Source organism: Argopecten irradians, chromosome 8 (genome assembly GCF_041381155.1).
Source record: "Argopecten irradians isolate NY chromosome 8, Ai_NY, whole genome shotgun sequence".
Lineage (NCBI taxonomy): Eukaryota > Metazoa > Mollusca > Bivalvia > Pectinida > Pectinidae > Argopecten > Argopecten irradians.
In genome coordinates, this window is record NC_091141.1 from 36801732 (window position 1) to 36825314 (window position 23583).

The 23583-nt window shown below is 35.5% G+C and overlaps 2 protein-coding genes and 1 long non-coding RNA gene across 3 annotated transcripts; 2 read left to right on the forward strand and 1 right to left on the reverse strand.

The window, feature by feature from the left end:
* LOC138330255 (NXPE family member 3-like) lies at positions 1 to 9690 on the forward strand. Its single transcript, XM_069277737.1, has 5 exons — positions 1 to 314; positions 578 to 726; positions 4483 to 5271; positions 7453 to 7499; positions 8316 to 9690. Exons 2-5 carry the CDS (start codon positions 626 to 628, stop codon positions 9104 to 9106), a joined length of 1728 nt encoding a protein of 575 aa, XP_069133838.1. The 5' UTR covers positions 1 to 314; positions 578 to 625; the 3' UTR covers positions 9107 to 9690.
* On the reverse strand, positions 9200 to 10563 carry LOC138329874 (zonadhesin-like). Its single transcript, XM_069277164.1, has 2 exons — positions 10232 to 10563; positions 9200 to 10079 (listed from the first exon to the last, which is right to left on the reverse strand). The coding sequence occupies exons 1-2, from the start codon at positions 10561 to 10563 to the stop codon at positions 9200 to 9202; spliced, it is 1212 nt and encodes a 403-aa protein (XP_069133265.1).
* A 7520-nt stretch (positions 10564 to 18083) lies between these two features.
* On the forward strand, positions 18084 to 22439 carry LOC138330256 (uncharacterized). Its single transcript, XR_011209545.1, has 3 exons — positions 18084 to 18189; positions 21592 to 21676; positions 22333 to 22439. It is a non-coding gene; the product is annotated as an uncharacterized lncRNA (long non-coding RNA).
* The last annotated feature ends 1144 nt before the right edge of the window (positions 22440 to 23583 follow it).

Consider the following 23583-nt stretch of genomic DNA (forward strand, 5'->3'; position numbering starts at 1 on the left):
ATCATCGCGAAAAATGAGTATAAATTTATACACACCAAATCCATGTCATTTCCGTACGTAATGTGTGGGCTGCCAATCGAGTTAATTTTCATAATGACATATATGCATCTACGAAGTGACAATCAATGGCTACACGATTACATAGAACCCGCCCAGTTTGTATTGTGGCTGTCGCCTCGGGCACCGCCGACATTTTTTTTCTACACCAGATGTAGTCAACACACTAACGTATTCTTAGTTTATCTGTCCAGCCGGTCAGTACTCAGATCTACGGTAGTCAGCGGAAACCACAAAGTAAACCATGTGTTCTTCAGGTAAGAAGTCATTTTAATTTTAATGTTAAACCATAGCTCTTAGTGATATCAATCTTATTTTTAAGTGATGTATTCACCTTGTTCTAAATTACATTCACGTACAACATAGACCGAATTTTACTTTAAATATACACTCATATAATCCTTAGATATACGAATGTATACTTTTAAGGTAATATGCTATTTTAAAATCAAATTTAAGACGAATCACATGGACTTGCTGAACTTTTAAAACCGGATGTTCTTTATTTCATTTTTTGTAGTGTCTAATTCGTAATGATTACGAGTCGTAAATATCAAATTCATTCCGTATGGATTCCGTACGAGCGAAAACAAAGGATATGAGGTTCAGGAACAAGCGGACCTTGTCTATCATATTGGTCTGCTTTGGAGTTGGACTGTTATGGTGTATGTAAGTATACAGAAAAAGTTTGATAGATTTACATCATATCAATTTTGACTGATAAAAAATAAAATAAGATTGTTTCCCTTATGTTCTTAATATATATAATTATATATATCAATACTTGTGTGATAGCTTGCTTAACAATATGGCATTTTTCAAGAACAAGGCATTTTTTTCTAAGAAATATACCAAAGGATGTAAACTATATTTGAAAAAAATAGTTGCCGTTTATATAGATATATATGCTTTACGTCAATAGAGTAGCTAGCGGCCTCGGGCTATATAGAAACTGTCTGACGTATTGTCAACTTAATCATTTACTTACATATAGACTTAAATAATATGTAATTACCAGTTCAATTTGATATATGAATGCGAAAAACGTAGGTGTTTTAATCAATACAGGTTGCGATGAATTAAGAATATATGGAATAATTTTAAACACAAATATAACAAACAATAATGTAGGATTAGCTTTATATCTGAACAATGGATCTAAGCACATGCGTAGACATAAAACAAAAGGTTCAAGGGTCATACTCCCATGTGACCAGTTTTTTATGGAATGAATTATGTACTTAATATGAATAGTTGTGTAACTGGCCGAAAAATGTTAACATGGCTAATAAAAACGTTTCCTGAACGGTACATAAACTCACTATGTCGTTATTAATTTCACATCAATCATCTTGTCATTATATCAAGTTATCGTTAGACATAACAAAAATGTCATTTGACTTTTTTCCTTTTAGTATTTTTCTTAACAATGGATTCATTCAGTCATGACGAAAGGCAGAGATTAATTGACAAATGCACCTTTAATATTTACTTCATGTAACTAATTCGTTTACAATTTATGTAACACGCATAATCGTTGATACGATATTAATCTAACATATTATTGGGATTATATAGTTAGTAGACACATATAGATGTGCATATGATTCAGTGGTTTTCCGTTTTTGTTTTGATTGAATTTAGTTTCGGAAGAACTTTTCTGTTGTTTTTTTTGTTCTTGTTCTTTTTGGTTGGATTCAATATAATTTCGGAATAATATTAATGTTCATGTAATTAAGATATTATTATTTTTTTTCTAACTTAAAATTGCTTGAATTGGATTTGGATGGCTATGTAACTAAAATATTATCATAGATTTATGTCGAAATAATATTAATGTGTATATAAGTAAAATTTTATATGCTTATTGAGAATATCGTTAATATTGTATACTTGCTACTACAAACTGTACGTATTTCATTTTACCGATTTTTAATTCTATTTTCCAGATAAATACGCCTGCAAATGTTTTTGATGCTAGTTTTATTCATATTCAAATATTACTCGTTGTTAATTAGAGATAAGGTATCTAGTAATTAGTGAAAATCTCCACGTCTAATTATTTATGCTTTATTTTCTCATTTTTACTGCAATTATATGTGGATGGTACTCACAAATAGCTAAAATATGCAACAAATATATTTTAAAATTAACAACAATGAATTCCTTTATTTATGTACATGTATATTGTATTAAACATTGAGAAAATATACAATAATGCAGCCTTCTTGTTTTAGATTTTACATACATAAAAAGCCCCTATAACTCGAACAGCAGGGGACCAGATCAATAGTACGAGGAATACAGAGTATTCGACTCATCCGAGGTTGATCAAGATCCATTATCGACAGTCAAATTGTCTGGTCTGAAACTTTGACAAATAATGCATGTCAATGACGTTTTAATTACTTTGAATTTTAGTATTTTTAATTTATTTGAAAGTGTTTTTTGATAGCAATATCAAATTGAAAAAAAAAAATCGTATTACATAAAAATGAGAATTTGAAAATTTCTCAAGGACCAACACGTGTTCGAGGAATATATGGTTTTATACTGTGTATTTGATGAAACGGGGATACTTTCTATCCGGGGTTTCTTTACTTGAAATATATAGGGACAAGGTCAGGAGCACGTAATCAAGAGTTATACTGTATTTCAATGGGTTTTTTTTAAATAAAGGAAGCCTGGTATGTTAAACAAAATGTGAATCTTCCTGCCAAAATTAAGAAAAGACAATATTCCTGTACAAGTATATTCCATTCACTACAGTAATGTCTTCATTTCGGTCAAATAATTGCGTTTTTTTGTAAACGAACAATAAAAACACACCAATTTCATTAAATACCAACAAGATACAACAAATATCATTGACATGACTAAAAGCGATTTTGCCTGAATTAAGTCATTTCAGCTAATATATTTTTCGTCAAAACAACTTACTCAATAATTTGACATAGACCACAGTGTTAAAGTTTGTTAAAGTTTTGTAATGTATTATTAAACAAAGGAATACTATTGTGTTCTATAATTAAAGTCTATGTTGTCATATAACACTAGATAGAAAAAAAAGTTTGGGTCCTTCAGCTCAAACTCCAACCAGGGTAGCTATATTGAAATCATGCGCATTTTGCACTAAAAGATCCTGAAATTCTAATGTTTTTGCCTATTCATTATTTAAGTTGATATTTTGAACCTAAATCTCACTCTGAATGTCAAAATTCATATCATGGTAATCTAGGAATAATTACCTGCCAGAAAACATTTTTACTTTTGTGATTCATAATTAGCCAGCCAACCAACGTCTAGGTTAAATTTTTATCCTGAGCTCAATCTTGTATACACAGGGGCCATTTCGAAGGTATTTTTTCATTTAGTTGGTTGTTCCCTACAACAATATCCATTTTATATAGATAAAATATTTCTATTTAATAGTATTTTAATGTTTTAGAGTAATATTTTCATAAAAAGTTTTGGTTTATTAGATAAACTATTAACAGCCATGATCCTTTGAGGACAATCTCCCATGCATGCAATGTGTTATGGTGTGTGAATGGCTACGTGTTTTAGAAGGCTGCAGTATATTCATATTGTCTCCTTTTTATAATGCTATATCACAGAAACATACCGGTAAAAACATCACGGTTTTCTAACAAACCAGAGACATTTAAGGACAGCCTCCCATGTATTACGGATGGATGTCTACATGTTTTAGCAGGCTGCGGTATATTCATAGTGTCTTCTTATTATAGCGATATATGCTATACCATAGTTGCATACTGCTGAAAACATCATGCTTTTAATTAACACTATACATTGTATGCAGATATCGTCCATATAAGCTTGAACTTTCTAAGAAGTGAGGTACCAATAGCCATTAAAACGTTATTAAATTTCACTATTTACATCATAATGCATCTTATCATTAATCTTTTAATCGTGCTTGTTTGATTAAGTTAAAGTCATTTTAACAGGGTCCTGGTTTAAGATATGAATTAAAGATTAAAGTCATAACGTTAAAGTAGTTGACTATGTAATATTGGATACGAATAGAAATTGTTTAGCCAGTTTGGAGTGATATTCTCACGTGATATTCTGGCGGTATATTGCTATGGGCGAACACCTGATCCGCGAAATATTTTGAGAAATAGGTTGAATTGTATATTACCTTTAAGACAGATAGCGAAATTCAAAACCGCTAGAATTAAATTTTCTCGTTTTTATTGCAAATCTCGAAAATTTTGTCCTACGAAAATAACCGGTTATACAGTATCCCTGTGAGAAGCTACTAATGGGGAGTGGGGGCTGTTTTCTAATGGTTTTATAACGTCTAAATGTGTGCTAGATTGAAACATTTTAATTTGCATCCAATTGCACGACGAAATCTTTATACCCAATTAATGGACTCGTATCTTACATTTATTTCAGGTACCAATTCTCAATGATTCAGGACGTGTCGAAATTTGAAACAACTGTAAATGATGTAAGAATATTCGACATATCGGGACAACATTTGTTTGATCATACCAACAAGATTGGCGATATATTACGAATTCCTAACTCAGATAAAGATTCCAGTCTACAAATTTCCAGGACTGCATTGCAAAGATACAATACCTACACTAAAATCGATGTATCTGATGAAAACCGCTTCTTCTCGATAAACAATTCTAAACTCGAAATCCAATTAGGTACATTCAGCGTGGGAGATACTCTAAAAGTGAATATTATGTTATACGACCGGAGTGGTTCTCCAATACGGACAGGGGGAGACTTCGTCAGGATCTGGATGAGAGAAAAGTCGACCAAGTCTAATGTGAGTGGTTACACTATTGACCATGGCAACGGAACCTACACGGGTGTGTTGACACTACCATGGCCTGGTTCACCAGAGGTCATGGTTTCTGTCTCCAACACAAGAGAGCACGTTTCGTTTTTCCTGAACACTACGGAGACATACGGATTACTTTTTGAATTGAGAGCGCAGTTTATAAGTGCCGATGGAAAATATAAGTTAGACACGGAGTGTTCGCCATTATCACAGGGTTTGCGCACGTGTTACGACAATTACGCGTGCAATTTGACGGCGATGAACTATGGAATTCCTTGGTTCTGTTGCAAACCAAATTCAAAACATCTGGATTGTGAAGATATGAAAAAAGTTAAATTAGACTCGGAAGCAAACTATTTTACTTCTGACATGCTTACGGTGGCGGAGTAAGTGCTGGATTATTATTATATTTTTTTAAATTATCGATATCTACAAATTAACAATTACTTAGATGTTTGGTAACAGGATTTTATTCCGTCTTTGCATATGACAGAGTTACCCCCTTGCAGAGAGGTATCCTTTATGACGTCATTATTTTATGAGCGCAATACGTGTCGTATTCTCTGAAAAGTATGACGTTACGCTCGCAAACACATGACGTCACAATTAATACCTAAGAGCAGATAACTAAAAATAAATAAAGATAAATACAAAATATTACACAAATAGGTAAGGTTCGAAAGTGAATAGAAATGTTAATAAACTTATCTTAATGATGAGAAAAGACTAGTAGGATATTGGTCGGTCATCTCAAATGAAGAAAGGATTTGCACATACTTTTACTAATTATAATTTTTGATGTTTTCTTCCATAGCCTTGGCAAACAAACCCTTTTAACTATTAAAGATGTTCCACCGCTGACAAATGGTATTTTTTCACTACCAAAAATAGGAGCAAACGATTTAGTATTTTTCTTCAGTTACAAAAGTTACTTACTTTACACCTTTACCACTATTGGAAAGTTTGAGCTTCTAATTTTCCTTCATGTTACAATTACAAAATATAATTAATTGCATTCCGAAAAAAAATCCGTGGCGCTATATCCTATATGGAGTGAAGTACTGATTGCGCATGTACCAAAGGCAAAATGAATTATTTTATATTATTTTTTGTGTTAATAAGACATATATATATACGATTAAACACCAATTATTGTTCAAGTGATGAATATCAATTTACGCTCTGTCGGCGGTGGAGCATATTTCAGTTACTTGATGTTGTTTTCCTGACATATACATTTTTTCGTGAATGTACTTAAATTTTACAAGCTGCAATACAATTTATGAGTCACAAATAATACCTAATGTTATACCCGATGAATACGCACTTTTGATCAAATTATATTCGTCAAAACTTATAGTACATCAAAATAATGACATATGGGCATGCCAAAATATCACTAATTGAAACAGGGACCAATACCTAAATTGAAATTTTATTAATAACTTTTATTTTTTTTAAAGAAGTATTTAGTACTTACTAAGATGTAGTTATGATAGTATAACTTATAGCATTTCGCGTATTGCAAAACATCGATATCAAGAGCCATTGATGACTATGAAGATTGCAAAAGTACAACGTGCTTATGATACGTGTCAGTGTAAATGAAGATACCGCTATAATAAATAAAGGTCACGCTGTCTGAAGTTGACAGGATGTTACCCCAGGCGACAAATAATTATATCGTTGTACCTTCGTGACCTGTCATGGTGACCAAGTACAGCACGTTGTATCAGACAAGTCCATTTCTATCGATAGGGGGTGTACGTTTAATGCAAACCATGAACTCAACGGTTAAGCTTTGTCCAGTTAAGCGTTAATTGGACCCATTTTCATTAGCATTTCTTAAATTAAAGGAATCCCTTAATTTCAAATTCTCCATTGAATAGCATTACAGATTTTAAGTAAGGTTCCTTAATTTAAACTTCTTAGTGAAGGAATTTCTTAAAGTTAAATGAATATTCATGAAACAACGTATTTCGAATATCCGTTAATGTACTTATTAGCAAAGCCGATTATTTCTCTTAAAAACAAATGATTTTGTGACGTCGAAAGAATATAATAAAAAGAAAATGTTTAATTTAAATTCAGGATTAGCTTAGGTAGAATTCTCCTGTAATGCCCAACTATAAGGAATTAAATATCGAATAGCTAAATATATTCACTGGTGATGTAAGTGTAAAACGAGATTGATAATTTTGTAGAGTCACAAAAGTTATAAACTTACCATTGATACTACACTCATCATCATCTTCTGGAAACATTAATTGAAATAAATAAAATGTTAGTTTTCATAACATGGGTCGTCTTATGTTTCGCGCCGTCGTCCTTAATACCGGGCGGTAGTTTACTATTACTTAGCCAGACGGCAAAACAAAAGAATCTCGACAGTTATCATATATTACGCAGGAAATCTTGAATTTGTTTGGTGCTATTACCGCAACTTAGCCCATCAATATGTATTTTCGTATGTTATTAATATTTTCAAGAAACCTTTACATTTTACTCCGGAAAGGAAGTAGGCCTTTACGAAATCTTACCATTATTTATCTATTTATCCTTTGCAGGACACGTCATATGAGATTCCCGCCAATAAAAATAAGAGTCAATGAAGGTGAGTAAAATTACATTTAGTTTTCTAGATTTTTATCTGCCCTTGGGGGCAGATTGTGTGACTAGTCCGATTGTGACTATTTTTGGCTATTTCACGAATAAACGTAAAGCCGTTTGCTCTGATGAAATATGACGTTGTGCTCGTAAACACATGACGTGACAATTAATCTATATCTCTAGGTCAGATAACTCTCGACGATAGATTGGCGTTATGACAATTAATTGCATTATTTATCGATAGAATTGTAACAATGCTTATATTTATATTTAGCTTGGTATTCTTGTTATAAATGAAAATAGATAAAAAAGAAAGCTATATATATACATATATATAGGTATACAAAGAGAATATTTTATTTGAAGGAATAGTCGATGACTTTACGGGGAAATTCCAGTTGGCTCGACCGATCCGACCGTTGCAATGGGCAGACTGAAAAGTATTAGTAAAACTAATAGTTACATCGATGAACCGGATATGAAAAGATGAATACAACATTTCAATTATTTCATTATTTTAATTACAATATATTTTCTTAAGTTCTGAGTTCTTCGCCACGCTCGATACAAGATTATTTTAGACTCATGCTTTTTTTCCGTATTAAGTCAGTTACGAACTGTGTAACTTATAATATTGATCCATTTATGACAAAATATAATATTCAAGATATTAATATGCAAGAACCTAATTACTGCCAATGTAAATACTGGAAACTATATCATACATTGGATTCGGTAGTAACATAATACTAGTGTCAATGTGAATCATGTTGCAATATGTTAGAATTTCTAATAAAAGGTATTTTGTATTCATTTAAAGCCGCTGTTTCAAGCCTTAAGTCCCCGTCTGTCACGTGCTATGATCGCGCGCGTGGCGACACTTGGGAGGATACCATACCAGCAGGGTACTACCACAACAACCATTGGATAAATCTTCATTGTACACCGACATTCCGCTCTGGCAGCTACACGTCATGCTTTAAAAATAAACGTTTTGTGATTTTAGGAGATTCCAACAGCAGGGGAACATTTGTCCAATTAGTAATTTTATCAAATTCCGAATTTAAAACCAGAGATTATGTAAAGGGAGCCCACTGGCATGATCTCTTACAGGCTGATAATAAAGATTTAAACTTAGAGCTGATGTGGGCCCCTCATAATTCGCCATTATTTGTTACGGATTTCCAAGGTCTTGAAACCATGAGGTCAGCTGGTAGCTGGTTGGACGAAATATCAAACGACCGCCCGATTGTTGTGGTCATCCATTTTTACTACCATCTTTCTAAATCCACATTGGAAGTTTATAAGGCTATGGTTAAAGACGCTCGTGAAGCTTTGGTGAGGCTCTGGAAACGGGCCCCTGATACAGCTGTATTCATCCAAGGACCACATTCGATAACTTACAAAAGTGTGTATGAGCCGCTGGATTATATAAGGCGGTGTTACAGCCAGATTTGGTATGAAACGTTGAAGGGCCTGCATGAAAAAATCGTTTATTTGGACTGGTGGGATATGACAGCTGGATCCGAAAACGTTAACGTCCATCCTTCACCGGAAGTACAAATGGACTTGGCACAGGTTCTGATGTCATATCTGTGTCCTAGTCATTAGGAATCAATGGACTTGATACTGGAAATCCCGGATTTGACACAGATTCTGATTTCATATCTGTGTCCAATTCATTAGGAATAAATGGACTTGACACTACAAATCCTGAACTTGACACTTGAAATTATGAAACTTGACACTAGGAATCTTCGACGCGACACTAGGAATCCTGGATCTGACATTAGGAATCCTGGACTTGGCACTAAGAATCTTCGACGTGACACTAGTAATCCTGGACTTGACACTAGGAATCCTGATTTTGACACTAGAAATTCTGATTTTGACACTTGGAATCCTGGACTTGACACTAGGAATCCTGGACATGACACTAGGAATATTCGACATGACACTAGGAATGTTCGACGTGACACTAGGAATCCTGATTTTGACGCTAGGAATTCTGATTTTGACACTAGGAATCCTGGACTTGACACTAGGAATCCTGGACTTGACACTAGAAATCTTCGACATGACACTAGGAATCCTGGATCTGACACTAGGAATCTTCGACGTAACACTAGGGATACTGATTTTGACACTAGGGATACTGATTTTGACACTAGGGATACTGATTTTGACACTAGGGATACCTGGATCTGACACTAGGAATCCTGGATCTGATACTAGGAATCCTGGACGTGACACTAGGAATCCTGGACCTGACACTAGGAATATTGATTTTGACACTAGGAATTCTGGACTTGACACTAGAAATCCTGGATCTGACACTAGGAATCCTGGACTTGACACTAGGAATCTTTGACGTGACACTAGGAATCCTGGACTTGACACTAAGAATCTTTGACGTGACACTAGGAATCCTGGACTTGACACTAGGAATACTGATTTTGACACTAGGAATTCTGGACTTGACACTAGAAATCTTCGACATGACACTAGGAATCTGATGACTGATTGATTGACACTAGGAATCCTGGACTTGACACTAGGAATCCTGGACGTGACACTAGGAATCCTGGATTGACACTAGGAATCCTGGACTGACACTAGGAATCCTGGACTTGACACTAGGAATCTTTGACGTGACATAGGAATCCTGGACTTGACACTAGGAATCTTGACGTGACACTAGGAATCCTTGACTGACACTAGGAATCCTGGACTTACACTAGGAATCTTTGACGTGACACTAGGAATCCTGGACTTGACACTAGGAACTTTGACGTGACACTAGGAATCCTGGACTTGACACTTGAAATCCTGGATCTGACACTAGGAATCCTGGACTTAACACTAAGAATCTTCGACGTGACACTAGTTATCCTGGACTTGACACTAGAAATCCTGATTTTGACACTAGGAATTCTGATTTTGACACTAGGAATCCTGGACATGACACTAGGAATATTCGACATGACACTAGGAATCTTCGACGTGACACTAGGAATACTGATTTTGACACTAGGAATTCTGGACTTGACACTAGAAATCTTCGACATGACACTAGGAATCCTGGATCTGACACTAGGAATCCTGGATCTGATACTAGGAATCCTGGACGTGACACTAGGAATCCTTGACCTGACACTAGGAATACTGATTTTGACACTAGGAATTCTGGACTTGACACTAGAAATCCTGGATCTGACACTAGGAATCCTGGACTTGACACTAGGAATCTTTGACGTGACACTAGGAATCCTGGACTTGACACTAAGAATCTTTGTTTTGACACTAGGGATACTGATTTTGACACTAGGGATACTGATTTTGACACTAGGAATTCTGGACTTGACACTAGAAATCTTCGACATGACACTAGGAATCCTGGATCTGACACTAGGAATCCTGGATCTGACACTAGGAATCCTGGACTTGACACTAGGAATACTTTGACGTGACACTAGGAATCCTGGACTTGACACTAGGAATCTTTGACGTGACACTAGGAATCCTGGACTTGACACTAGAAATCCTGGATCTGACACTAGGAATCCTGGACTTAACACTAAGAATCTTCGACGTGACACTAGTTATCCTGGACTTGACACTAGAAATCCTGATTTTGACACTAGGAATTCTGATTTTGACACTAGGAATCCTGGACATGACACTAGGAATATTCGACATGACACTAGGAATCTTCGACGTGACACTAGGAATACTGATTTTGACACTAGGAATTCTGGACTTGACACTAGAAATCTTCGACATGACACTAGAAATCCTGGATCTGACACTAGGAATCCTGGACGTGACACTAGGAATCCATGACTTGACACTAGGAATACTGATTTTGACACTAGGAATTCTTGCCTTGACACTAGGAATCTTCGACGTAACACTAGGAATCCTGGCCTTGACACTAGGAATACTGATTTTGACACTAGGAATTCTGGACTTGACACTAGAAATCTTCGACATGACACTAGGAATCCTGGATCTGACACTAGGAATCCTGGATCTGACACTAGGAATCCTGGACTTGACACTAAGAATCTTTGACGTGACACTAGGAATCCTGGACTTGACACTAAGAATCTTTGACGTGACACTAGAAATCCTGGATCTGACACTAGGAATCCTGGACTTGACACTAAGAATCTTTGACGTGACACTAGGAATCCTGGACTTGACACTAGAAATCCTGGATCTGACACTAGGAATCCTGGACTTAACACTAAGAATCTTCGACGTGACACTAGGAATCCTGGACTTGACACTAAGAATCTTTGACGTGACACTAGGAATCCTGGACTTGACACTAGGAATACTGATTTTGACACTAGGAATTCTGGACTTGACACTAGAAATCTTCGACATGACACTAGGAATCCTGGATCTGACACTAGGAATCCTGGATCTGACACTAGGAATCCTGGACTTGACACTAGGAATCTTTGACGTGACATTAGGAATCCTGGACTTGACACTAGGAATCTTTGACGTGACACTAGGAATCCTGGATCTGACACTAGGAATCCTGGACTTGACACTAGGAATCTTTGACGTGACACTAGGAATCCTGGACTTGACACTAGGAATCTTTGACGTGACACTAGGAATCCTGGACTTGACACTTGAAATCCTGGATCTGACACTAGGAATCCTGGACTTAACACTAAGAATCTTCGACGTGACACTAGTTATCCTGGACTTGACACTAGAAATCCTGATTTTGACACTAGGAATTCTGATTTTGACACTAGGAATCCTGGACATGACACTAGGAATATTCGACATGACACTAGGAATCTTCGACGTGACACTAGGAATACTGATTTTGACGCTAGGAATTCTGGACTTGACACTAGGAATCCTGGATCTGACACTAGGAATCCTGGACTTGACACTAGGAATACTGATTTTGACACTAGGAATTTTTGACACTAGGAATTCTTGACTTGACACTAGGAATCTTCGACGTAACACTAGGAATCCTGGACTTGACACTAGGAATACTGATTTTGACACTAGGGATACTGATTTTGACACTAGGGATACTGATTTTGACACTAGGAATTCTGGACTTGACACTAGGAATACTGATTTTGACACTAGGAATCCTGGATCTGACACTAGGAATCCTGGATCTGACACTAGGAATCTTCGACGTAACACTAGGAATCCTGGCCTTGACACTAGGAATACTGATTTTGACACATATCTATTATTACTGATAAAATTCGTCGCAAATGTTCTATCAACAGGTATAGTATTTTAATGGTTAGTCATTCTGTCAATTTGAGCACTCAAGATTTCACAGAAGAGAAATTTAGCATTGAAAATAGTAACCCATTTGGGCCTCGAAACTGTTCGCTCTTCAATTGCTCTATCTGTGTGGAATTTCAGGAATAAAGGAAATACATTGTGCGTGTATTATTGCAGTTACGTATTAACCTTATTAAATAAAATCGCTAAATTAAATAATTCGATTACTTTTGTTTAATAAATATGTTTTGTACCTTTCTTTATAAATATTACCAATCACATAAAATATCATGTAGTTACATGATGCTCTGTTTAATTGCTCATTTCTTCCATTGTTTTCATGCTAGGATTTCCATTGGTATCCACTAAATATGTAGACGTTCTTTCCGCACTCAGTATTCTCATATAATTTCATATCATGATTATCGTTTTCATTTTCTTTCCAATGATAATAATGCTTTTTAGTATCATAACAATAATAATCAAACATTTGATTTTCTAAGAAATTATCAGATCGCTAGCCGGCAAGGAACTGCCAGTGACTTTTCATTTAGCATTGTCTATGCTTTGACATTTGCTCCGATATTGAATGGAAACAAGTGCGTATGAGTGGCTACATATCGTCTGGTGATTGGCAAATAATAATACTTAATACTGAATACTACCAATCTTATTAAAATTAGACTTTAAATTTCACTCCTCTACGATGCTATACGTTACGCTCCAATACAAGGTCTAACAACATCCCGTTTGGGGTCACCTCAGCATGACCTCTAGCTTAGAAGCGGAATAAGACGTCAATTCTGAATGAATCAATCACATCGAAAATTTCGTTGGCAACACGCTTATTGGCTTACCATAGGGGACATTCTGAGGTGACCCCGAAAGGGGAGCTGTTAGATCTTGTATTTGAGCGTAATGTAGAGGATCGTAGTGGAACGGGATTACCAGTCTTCTTTTAATTAGATTGTAAATTATGGAAACAGTAGTTTGAAATAAAAATATACTACATAGATGACATATTTTGCCGCATATTGCAAATGAGGATGCCATTATATGCATTAAACACACTGGCTCATCTATTGAAAATTGACTAAACGAAAATATCCAAGTTTATACTGTGTATGCAGTTGAAATGATTCCATTTTTTGCTCTTCATTAGATAGAGCAAAAAAGCAAGACATGATCGAGCGGTATTAATGTGGTAAAGATATTGTTAAAGTATGTCCACTTTAAAGTTGCAGTATTTGTGTAAATGTGTACATGTATGTAGTAGATTTTGCCTTTGTTATTAAATTTAGTTTTTAATGAAGGTAATTGTGTTTGTCATGGTTATTTATCATACCAAAAACAAATGATGCAAGTTTGACGAGTTAATTTTGATTTTCATATCTTTGCATTCGCAATCTGATTAAAATACAGATCCGTTAAATAGAGGATCTGACAAAACCACATAGGGGGTCACGTACAGATGACATTTATACTACGTGGAATTCATACCATAACCATTATTTCTATACCTTGCTACATCACTTGAAAACGATAGTTCGTCCAAGTATACATATACAATAAGCTTTGTTGTGCTCTATGGGCGAGATGACTTCGTAAACCAAAATCATTCTGACAGTTTTTTCAAACTATTTTGTCCCCTGAAATTCACTGTCAAAATTTTGCGGGTAGCAATTTGATTGGCCATTTTCAAAGGTCACCTGGACATGACCACTAATACGATTTTCTCAATCCTCTAATCAAATGTAGTGATAATAAGGATCTGTATTTCAATCAGATTGTTGCATTAGCAGCTGAGATGTTTCAAAGAACAGTCTCTTAGTGTACGATCTGATTCAAATACCGATCCTTTATTATCACTACATTTGATAAGAGGATCTGACAACATCTCATTAAGGATCTCGTTCTGGTGACCTTCGGCAATGGCCAATCAAACTGCTGCTGCCAGAATCTTGACTGGGGACGAAACTGTTTGAAAAAGCTGTGAAACTTATTTTCGTGTACGTAGTAATCTCGCCCAAAGAGGATAACTAAGCTAAATGTAAATGTAAATTGGGGCGAAATGTCATTAATAATTGATAAAGCAATGTGTATAAATTAAATGCATTTAATCTGAAGTATAGGTGATATAAAAGTCATCCGAACATCAAACCTTTATGGAACGTTGTCAGATCCTCATTAGATTGAACACGAGTATGAAGACACGATACGAAGTATAATTGTCTTTTATCCGTCGTCTTCCGTCTTGTGTTTGTAAACAAGTTACATAGAAATAGCTAACCTGGCCCGAAGGGCCGGTGAGGTTATGTAATAGCGCAGCGTCCGGCGTCCGTCGTCAGTCAACTTTTTCTACAAAAATCACTATTAGTCATAAACGGCTGAATGGATTTTCGCCAAATTTGGCCTGAAGCTTCCATGGGTGTAGGGGAAACAATCTTGTATAAACGATGACCTTGGCCCCTAGGGGCCTGAGGGGCGGGACCCATTAGGAGGAATATAGCAAATTCCTTAAAATCAGTTTTCTTCTATGGGAATGAAGGGATGTACAAATGAAGTTCTAATTTGGTCATAAGCTTTCTTTGGTGAAGGGGAACCAATTTTGTATAACAGTGGGTTTGGCCCCCCAAGGGCCTGAAGGGCAGGGCTCAATAGGGGAAATACTTGTATAGCAAATTCTTTAAGATCCTTCTTCTTCTGTAGCAATGAAAGGATTTAGTTCTAATAAGGACTGAAACTTCCATGGATAAAGGGGAACCATTTTTATATAAACGGTGGATCTGGTCCCTCAGGGGCCTGAAGGGCGGGGCCCAATATAGGGAAAATATAGCAAATTCTTTAAAATCCTTCTTCTATTGGAACGGAGGGATTAAGTTCTAATTTAGTATGACTTTTCTTTGGTGAAGTGGAACAAATTTTGTATAAATGGTGGGGCTGTTCCCCCAGGGGGCAGAGGGGCGGGGCCCTATAGGGGAAATATAGCAATTTTTTTTAAAATCCATCTGTAGAAATAAATAGATTAAGTTCAATTCAAAAGCTTTCAAGTTGGTAGCTTGTGTTCTGAGCTATACAGGCCCAATAGGCATCTTGTATTACCTACTTCTTCTCCTAAACTAATGGCGCAAATTTTAAACAAACCTTCTAATCGACTTATATTCATTTTAAATAAAAAAAATAACAAGTGATATAATAGGTTAACGCACAGGGACCTGTCAAGAAATCTTTTAACAAACAGTATACATATGTATATTAAAGTATCAAGGGTATGAACTCGGCCCTCGAGAAAAACGGACCTATTTTTTTAAAACCGTGTTTGTTTTAATAAACGGGCGCTACATGTGTTTGTATACACCATTGACGCATATGTTACCTTAAAGAGAAATACTTTATCTTTCCAATGGGTGTTTGATGACCAAAATTGGCTAAGTGTTGACGAAGTTATGGCCAGATTAATCGGGAAATTTACGAAAAATATGCTAGATAGACCTCTCCCTGTTCGCTCGAAATATCTTCAAACCAAGCCGAAATCACAAAATCGACGCTTGTAGTGGTAAACAGCAGCCATAACTGTGTTCAACCATAAAACTGCTTTGGAGGTGTTATATCCTGTACTTTGAAGAAAATTCATTTAAACATCGTGTAGTTCACTTACTTTAACCATCATCGACATGCTATTTTTTTCTCAGAATATTTCTCGATTTTACATATCGTGACTGAATTATGCAAATTATGAAGTGTTGCGCTTGTCGGTAGAATCGTGTTGGAAGAACACATTAGCATTTCTGTCCGAGGTGCGATGAAATATAATCAATCCTTTTTTCCTTGTTTTAAAGATGCTCCACCGCTGACAAATTGTATTTTTTGACAATCAAAAACAGAAGCAGACGATTTAGTATTTTTATTCAGTTACAAAAGTTACTTAATTTACACCATTACCACCATTAAAAAATTCGAGCTTCTTATTTTACTTCAAGTTAAAAATATGAAAAATAATTAATTGCATCCCGAAAAAAATCCGTGACACTATATCCTATATGGAATGAAGTACTGATTGCGCATGCACCAAAGGCAAAATAGATTATGTTATATTATTTTTGTGCTAATTAGACATATGTATATATATATACACGATTAAAAACCAAATATTGTTCAAATGATTAATATCATTTATGCTGCTCTGTCGGCGGTGGAACATCTTTAATGTTTTCGGATTCCGGTGATGATGTAAGACCTTGGTTGAGTACAGTGTTGTATATTACAATATATTTACCGACAGAAGCGTTATCCCACGCTTGGTTAGCAGTACTCTTGGAACAGTAGAGTTTTTAATCACTATAGTATAATACCCTCCCTCCATTTTACGGCCACTAGCTTGTTATTTTTTTTAAATGATAAAATCATATCATATAGCATAGAAATACACCCTTTATCAAGTCAAAATCGTGTCACCGAGTGCTGAATTCCTGTTGTATGGCTGAAGCTTTGGAGCCTCAATACATAAGGGGACCACAATTTGCGTTTTAGATGATTCTGTGTTCTCATTTTTCTTTGTGACCAGTTTTCGTCCGAAAATTTTGACGTAAGAGGCTACGAGGTTCCGTCTGTTTCCGACAAATCTGGATGTTTTTTCAGACAACCCACCCCCCCCCGTAGTTACGGCAGTGGGCAGTGTCGTATCCATGGAAACGTAGCCATGTTTTCTTTTGGTCTGCTTGGTTAATCCCTATATACAATTATTACGACATTGATACCACGTTCTTGCAATGAAACACATCAAGCTAGCGAGGTTGACATATCTGGGACTTTATTGTTTACACAGCTACCGCTACAACACGGGCACGTCTGCTCGTGTGCACGTGTTACAGCGCACGTACACATATATTTACAACGATATTACAAGTAAGAAAAACGTCCCATTATCACCACATATGTATTCCACATGACCAAACTATATTTAATTTAGCACAGTTATTGTAACACACAGCGCAGAAACTAGTTTATCAGTTTACGGTGTATAACGTATGGCTTGACATATCGATACATTAACTGTTTACATAGTTATCAATTAATTTTCTAAATGAAGGCTACTCTGTAACAGCAAAGGAACAACAAGATTTCCAATATGGCGGCCATCAATACAGAAGATAGTGCTCTTCTTCTTCTTTGTTTTCCATGACTCCGTCAAAAATGACGAAAACGTCATATGATCTGTTGGGGTGCAAGGGTGTGAAGGGATTATTTTTTTTATATATATATATTGATAAAAGGTGTGTGCAGAACTAGCGCATGCGGGCTTCAAGGGCTACGTTGGAAATGTGTGCCTTGAAGTCATCGAGTGTAGTGCATTGTACTGCTGCTACAGGGAGGAAATTCCATTGTGTCATTGTTTATGGGAAGAATGAAAATTTGTATGTGTATTTTGTAGGAGAGATTTGTCTGAAGGAGTGTGAATGGGGGTGTCTGGTTATGTGGTCTGCTGGAGTAAGGTCTGGTATTCGACGGCAACTATATTGTGTATTATTCTTGTGTATAGCCGTCGTGTCTGTAATGTTGGCCAGTTGAGTCGATGTGTCATGTTTGTAACTGAACTGGTGTCGTGATATTTGTTGTTAACGTATCTTGCTGCTATGCAGTGTGTTTTTTCTATTTTTTGAATTTGGGTTGTGTTGTGGGATCCCATGTTGAAGAGCAGTATTCCAGTTTGGGTCGGACTTTGTGGTCGATTAATTTTCAAATTGTGCTTTAAAAACCCTAGTGATCTGTTTGTGTTTGCGGTGATACTGTTTATGTGTTTGTCCCGTTTTAAGTTTTATTGTAGTGTTAGTCCTAATTATTTACTTGAGTTAACTTGCTCGAGTGTGTGGTTGTGAAATGTGTAGTTGTGATGTATTTTGTTGCATTTTGGTGTAACACTGATGATGTTTCATTTATCTGGATGAAATTTCATTATCCAGTCTGTTTCAAATTGTGTTGCTGCGTCCAAATCTTTCTGTAGTTTTATTGTGTCGTCTTTGGTGTTATTTGGTTTGTGTATAATAATGATGTCTGCGAATAATCTTAGTGTGCTGTGCTGCATGTATTGATGGAAATCTTTAATGTATATGAGAAACAGAACGGGGTCCAAACATGTTCCTTGAGTGACTCCTGAAGTTACTTGTATTTTATTTGATTGGTTTCCCTCAAGTACTACTGTTTGGATGCGTTGTGAGAGAAAGTCTGTGATCCATATGTGTGTTTTGCCTGTTATGCCGTAGTATTTTAATTTGTATTGTAGGCGTCTGTGTGGGACTTTTTCAAAGGCTTTGGCAAAGTCCATTATTATAATGTCTGTCTGTTTGTTGTGTTATTATTGCTCGCAAATTCGTGTATGAATGTTGCAAGTTGCGTCTCGCATGATCTGGAGGATCTGAAGCCGTGTTGTAAGTTGTATAGTATGCTGTTGTTCTCCAGATGTGACATTGTGGCGCTTGTAATGATATGTTCCACAAGTTTGCATGTTTCCAATCTGTTGGTAATGTGCCTGTATTTAGAGAGTGAGTGAACAGTTTGGGTTCGTTTGTTTGTTTGTTTGTTTGTCCTTATATTACTTAACGTCCTTATAACAGCTATCGTTATGTAAGGACGGCCTCCCATGTATGCGGTGTGTTGCGTGTATGTTGTGCGAGGTGCATGTTTTGGGAGACTGCGGTAAATCATATGTCTTCTTGTATTCTATTGTTTTATTGCTATTCACTGATAGCATGCCCCGAAGGAACTTGTTTGTTTGTTTGTTTTTTATAGTGCTATTAACAGCTATGGTCACGGCCTCCCTGAAGCATGTACGACTGCGGAAGACACTAAGCAACACACCCCACCCGGTCACATTATACTGACAACGTATGGGTGCTATTATGTTCCCAAGTTCTCTAAATAGTCTGCCGTGTATATTGTCTGGTCCTGTTGCTTTGTTTTGGAGTTTATCTATTCCTTGTTGTGTAATGTTTATTTCAGGCATGACTGGGTGTGGTGGTCCTTTTTGTGGTATGGGGTGATCCTGTTCTGTTGGGAAGGCTGATTTAATTTGTTCATTTAATATGTTTTCCTATCAAGTGGTGTCTGTCATTAGGTGTCCATCCTTTCTAAGTGCTGTGATTTCAGTGTTTTCTTTTCTTGTTTTGATGTCTGAGAATAATTTTTGGGGTTGTATTTTCTTCTTTTCTGGGGTGACTCTTGCTGTTGCTCATTTTTGTCTATGTAGTTTAGATATGCATTTCTAGTACATTTTTGTAGTTCTGATTTGCATGCTTTGTATTTCTGTTTAAGCTCTTGGTGTTGTTTGTTTTTGTTCTGTGATTGTAGTTTTTTTTTTTTTTTTTTTTTTTTACAATTTTTCATGAATTGACGGATGGGTTGTTTTATCCATGGTAGTTTAGATTTATATGTGGTTTTTTTTTTGGTATGTTTGGTCTACTGAGTCAGTAAGTGTGGGAAAAATTGTAATCACAGTCACAGAATCAACCCTTTTGTACCAATTTTTAACAAAAACAATCGGTAATGTCATAGGAAATTACACATACATTTATAATAAATATATAACGTATCCGAATGCTCTCCTGGATACTGTATATACTTATTTTAAAACAACTTCACATTGATTATTATAACCAAATTAATTAATTTGTACTTCCTATATGTAATTAAATGCACACTATATTATTCATTCTTACTACGACTAGACACTTACTCTCATCACTTACAACAATCTAATTAAAATACAGATCCTTATTATCACTACGTTTGATAAGAGGATTGAGAAAATCCCATTAGGGGTCATGTCCAGGTGACCTTTGAAAATGGCCAATCAAATTGCTTCTTGCGAAATTTTGACAGTGAATTTCAGGGGACGAAATAGTTTGAAAAAACTGTCAGAATGATTTTGGTTTACTTAGTCATCTCGCCCAAAGAGTACAACAGAGCTTATTGTATGTATATGTATACTTGGACGAAATATCGTTTTCAAGTTATGTAGCAAGGTGTAGAAAATGGATATGGTATGACTTCCACGTGATATAAAGGTCATCTGGACGTGGCCCCTATGGGATTTTATCAGATCCTCTATTTAACGGAGTGGTTAAAAGTATCTGTATTTTAATCAGATTGCACTTACAATAAATTACGGCTGTAACATTCTTGAGTAAGAAATTAAAGTACAATGTATTTATATATTTGATCATAATATAATTTACTTATACCATTGGTATCTCTTTGGTAATCATAGGGAATTATCATGCCTCAATAACTTCAACACTATACAGTCAGACAGCAGCAATGGAATGGAAACTCAGTTTGTTTTATCAACATATATATACAATATGGGACAACGAAGTAATTTCAACCATGTGGACAAAACAATTGTCAAATTTTTGAGGCGATCTGTTCAAGACATACAAAACGAACACAATTACATAATAGGATACGAACATTAATGCGGGACAAAGTAGTCATCTAGAAAATCCTGTTGATATTACTTCTTTGACCCCTATATATACAGTATATATTTATAAATGGATATCTGAACTGATATATACATTCATGTCTTGAACACCTTTAGTCATCCTAACTTTCTTCAGAGTTATCTCGGATATGTTTGAATCAATATCAATCAAAATTATAAAAAAAATCTTTTCTTAAATTAAGATGTCAATGTCAAAGATGCAAAACGATGACAACAACATCGGAATGCATTTGTTGTAATGAGATTATGAGGGTACAGGAAAAACGAGACTAAATAGAGGGCATTTCATGTATCACAGAGCACCCTTGATTTTCAGCTGTATGCCTCAACATATTTTTGCTTCAGACTGCTTATGAGGGGTACAAACAGTACAAAAATGGAAACCTACCCAAAAGTCCAAAGTAAGCACACATTGTATATGTATATAATCTCAATACAAAATTATCACTTATATATTTATTAAATATTATTGATTTAAAGATGCTCCACCGCTGACAATTGATATTTTTTCACTATCAAAAACAGGAGCAGACGATTTCATATTTTTCTTCAGATATAAAAGTTACTTACTTTACACCATTACCACTATTGAAAAGTTTGAGCTTCTAATTTTACTTCAAGTTGAAAATATGAAAAATAATTAATTGCATCCCGAAAAAAATCTGTGGCACTATTATATCCTACATGGAATGAAGCACTGATTGCGCATGCACCAAAGGCAAAATAAATAAAATCTTATATTATTTTTTGTGTTAATTAGACATATATATATATACAAGATTAAACACCAATTATTGTTTTAATGATGAATGCTATTTTTGCTCTGTCGGCGGTGGAGCATCTTTAAATATTGAAAATTGCATTAGATAATTAATCCCATTGGTCATTGATAATTCAGGATATATTGTTTAGATGAAACCATTGAAAAATAATGATATTAAAACGTCTGGATGGTGGTTTTCGACCCTGATGTCTGGCATTCAGTTTATGTATCACAAAACAATCTATCACAAAAGTTGATAAATTATAGTTCACCGAAAGTTCTATTTTATTTCAGGAGTTACAGGTACACAGCCTATCGTCAACTGGCGCGCTGCTGTTGGGGATACATGGGAAAGAATGTGCGCCCCCCTTCCTTCCTGTGCTGTGAGCAAGATCCGGGAAACATTTCCAGTGGAAGATAATGCTTACGTTAGTTTTAACTATTCTCGGTGACCCAATCTTGACTGCATTACAGAATTTACATGTTCCTTTGTAGGTCTTTCGAATTCAAAGCAAAGAGGAGGAGGGGCATGTGGTAGAATTCCTGTTTTGACTTTGGCATGGTGTTCTTGTTTGTTCTCTCCTTAACATTGCCTGTCAATCCTGAACATAATATGAAGAGAGAAAAAATATATAAATCTATACTTCAAAAAAGGTTTTCATTGTAAAGCTGCTGTGAACTTTAAAATGAACAGTCGGGCAAGGATGGCTAAAGTCGGTAAAAATGGTTTGAATGTATCCAGTATAATTTCTTATGAAATGGAAAAATAAAATCTCTCGTCAAAATCTGTCTGCGTACGAAGAAATTTATTTAAAGTTTGTGAATTCTAAAACGTCCTCCCGGATCACTATGTCCGTGGTTACATTTCCACGCAGCCTCGCTTTCAATGCTTTCAACTTTTCTTTACTTTAATGGTCAGAACTGGGAAAATAAGCAGAACTTGACCGTCGTTTTAATATGTGAGAACTTTTGGAAGGCCAATGGACGCATTTAGTTAACTTTTTTTTTTTTGCCCGACTATTCACTTTAAACAAAGGTTAACTTTATGTGCTCAGAGCACATGCATATATAGAAGTATTGATATTACAACAGTATGTAAATGGTTTCGTTACTTATATAGTTATAAATAATTTAATGTATTTAACATATTTTGTTCCTTACTGTAAGTTTGCTCCGGCTTCACTTCACTTAGAATGTAGCCTCCCTTCTTGTGTTTGGGAAGACTATCTTGTATGTGAGATTCCCATCGCTGTTAACAACTTGGTCTCTACCTACATTTTCATTAAAATGCAACACAGCTTGTGTCATTCTGAAGATATCAAAAGGCATTATTAAAATTGCATTTAATACTTATTTACAATATTGACAAAATTGTTGCGTATCGAGTATTTTATGGTTGCAATAAAATGTATGGATGCAATGAAATATGGTATGGATGCAATGAAATATGGTATGGACACAATGTAAATGGTATGGATACAATGTTATGTAAATGGTATGGATGCAATGTAATATGGTATGGACAGAATTTGAATGGTTTGGATG

Excerpts from the sequence above, each read along its gene's own strand:
- LOC138329874 (XM_069277164.1), bottom strand. The coding sequence starts at position 10,563 with ATGTCGAAGATTTCTAGTGTCAAGTCCAGAATTCCTAGTGTCAAAATC. Across the intron at positions 10,080-10,231 it reads TCACGTCAAAGATTCCTAGT|GATTCCTAGTGTCACGTCCA; the intron begins GTAAGTCCAGGA and ends GTGTCAATCCAG.
- LOC138330255 (XM_069277737.1), top strand. The coding sequence starts at position 626 with ATGGATTCCGTACGAGCGAAAACAAAGGATATGAGGTTCAGGAACAAG. Across the intron at positions 727-4,482 it reads GTTGGACTGTTATGGTGTAT|GTACCAATTCTCAATGATTC; the intron begins GTAAGTATACAG and ends CATTTATTTCAG. Across the intron at positions 7,500-8,315 it reads AAAAATAAGAGTCAATGAAG|CCGCTGTTTCAAGCCTTAAG; the intron begins GTGAGTAAAATT and ends ATTCATTTAAAG.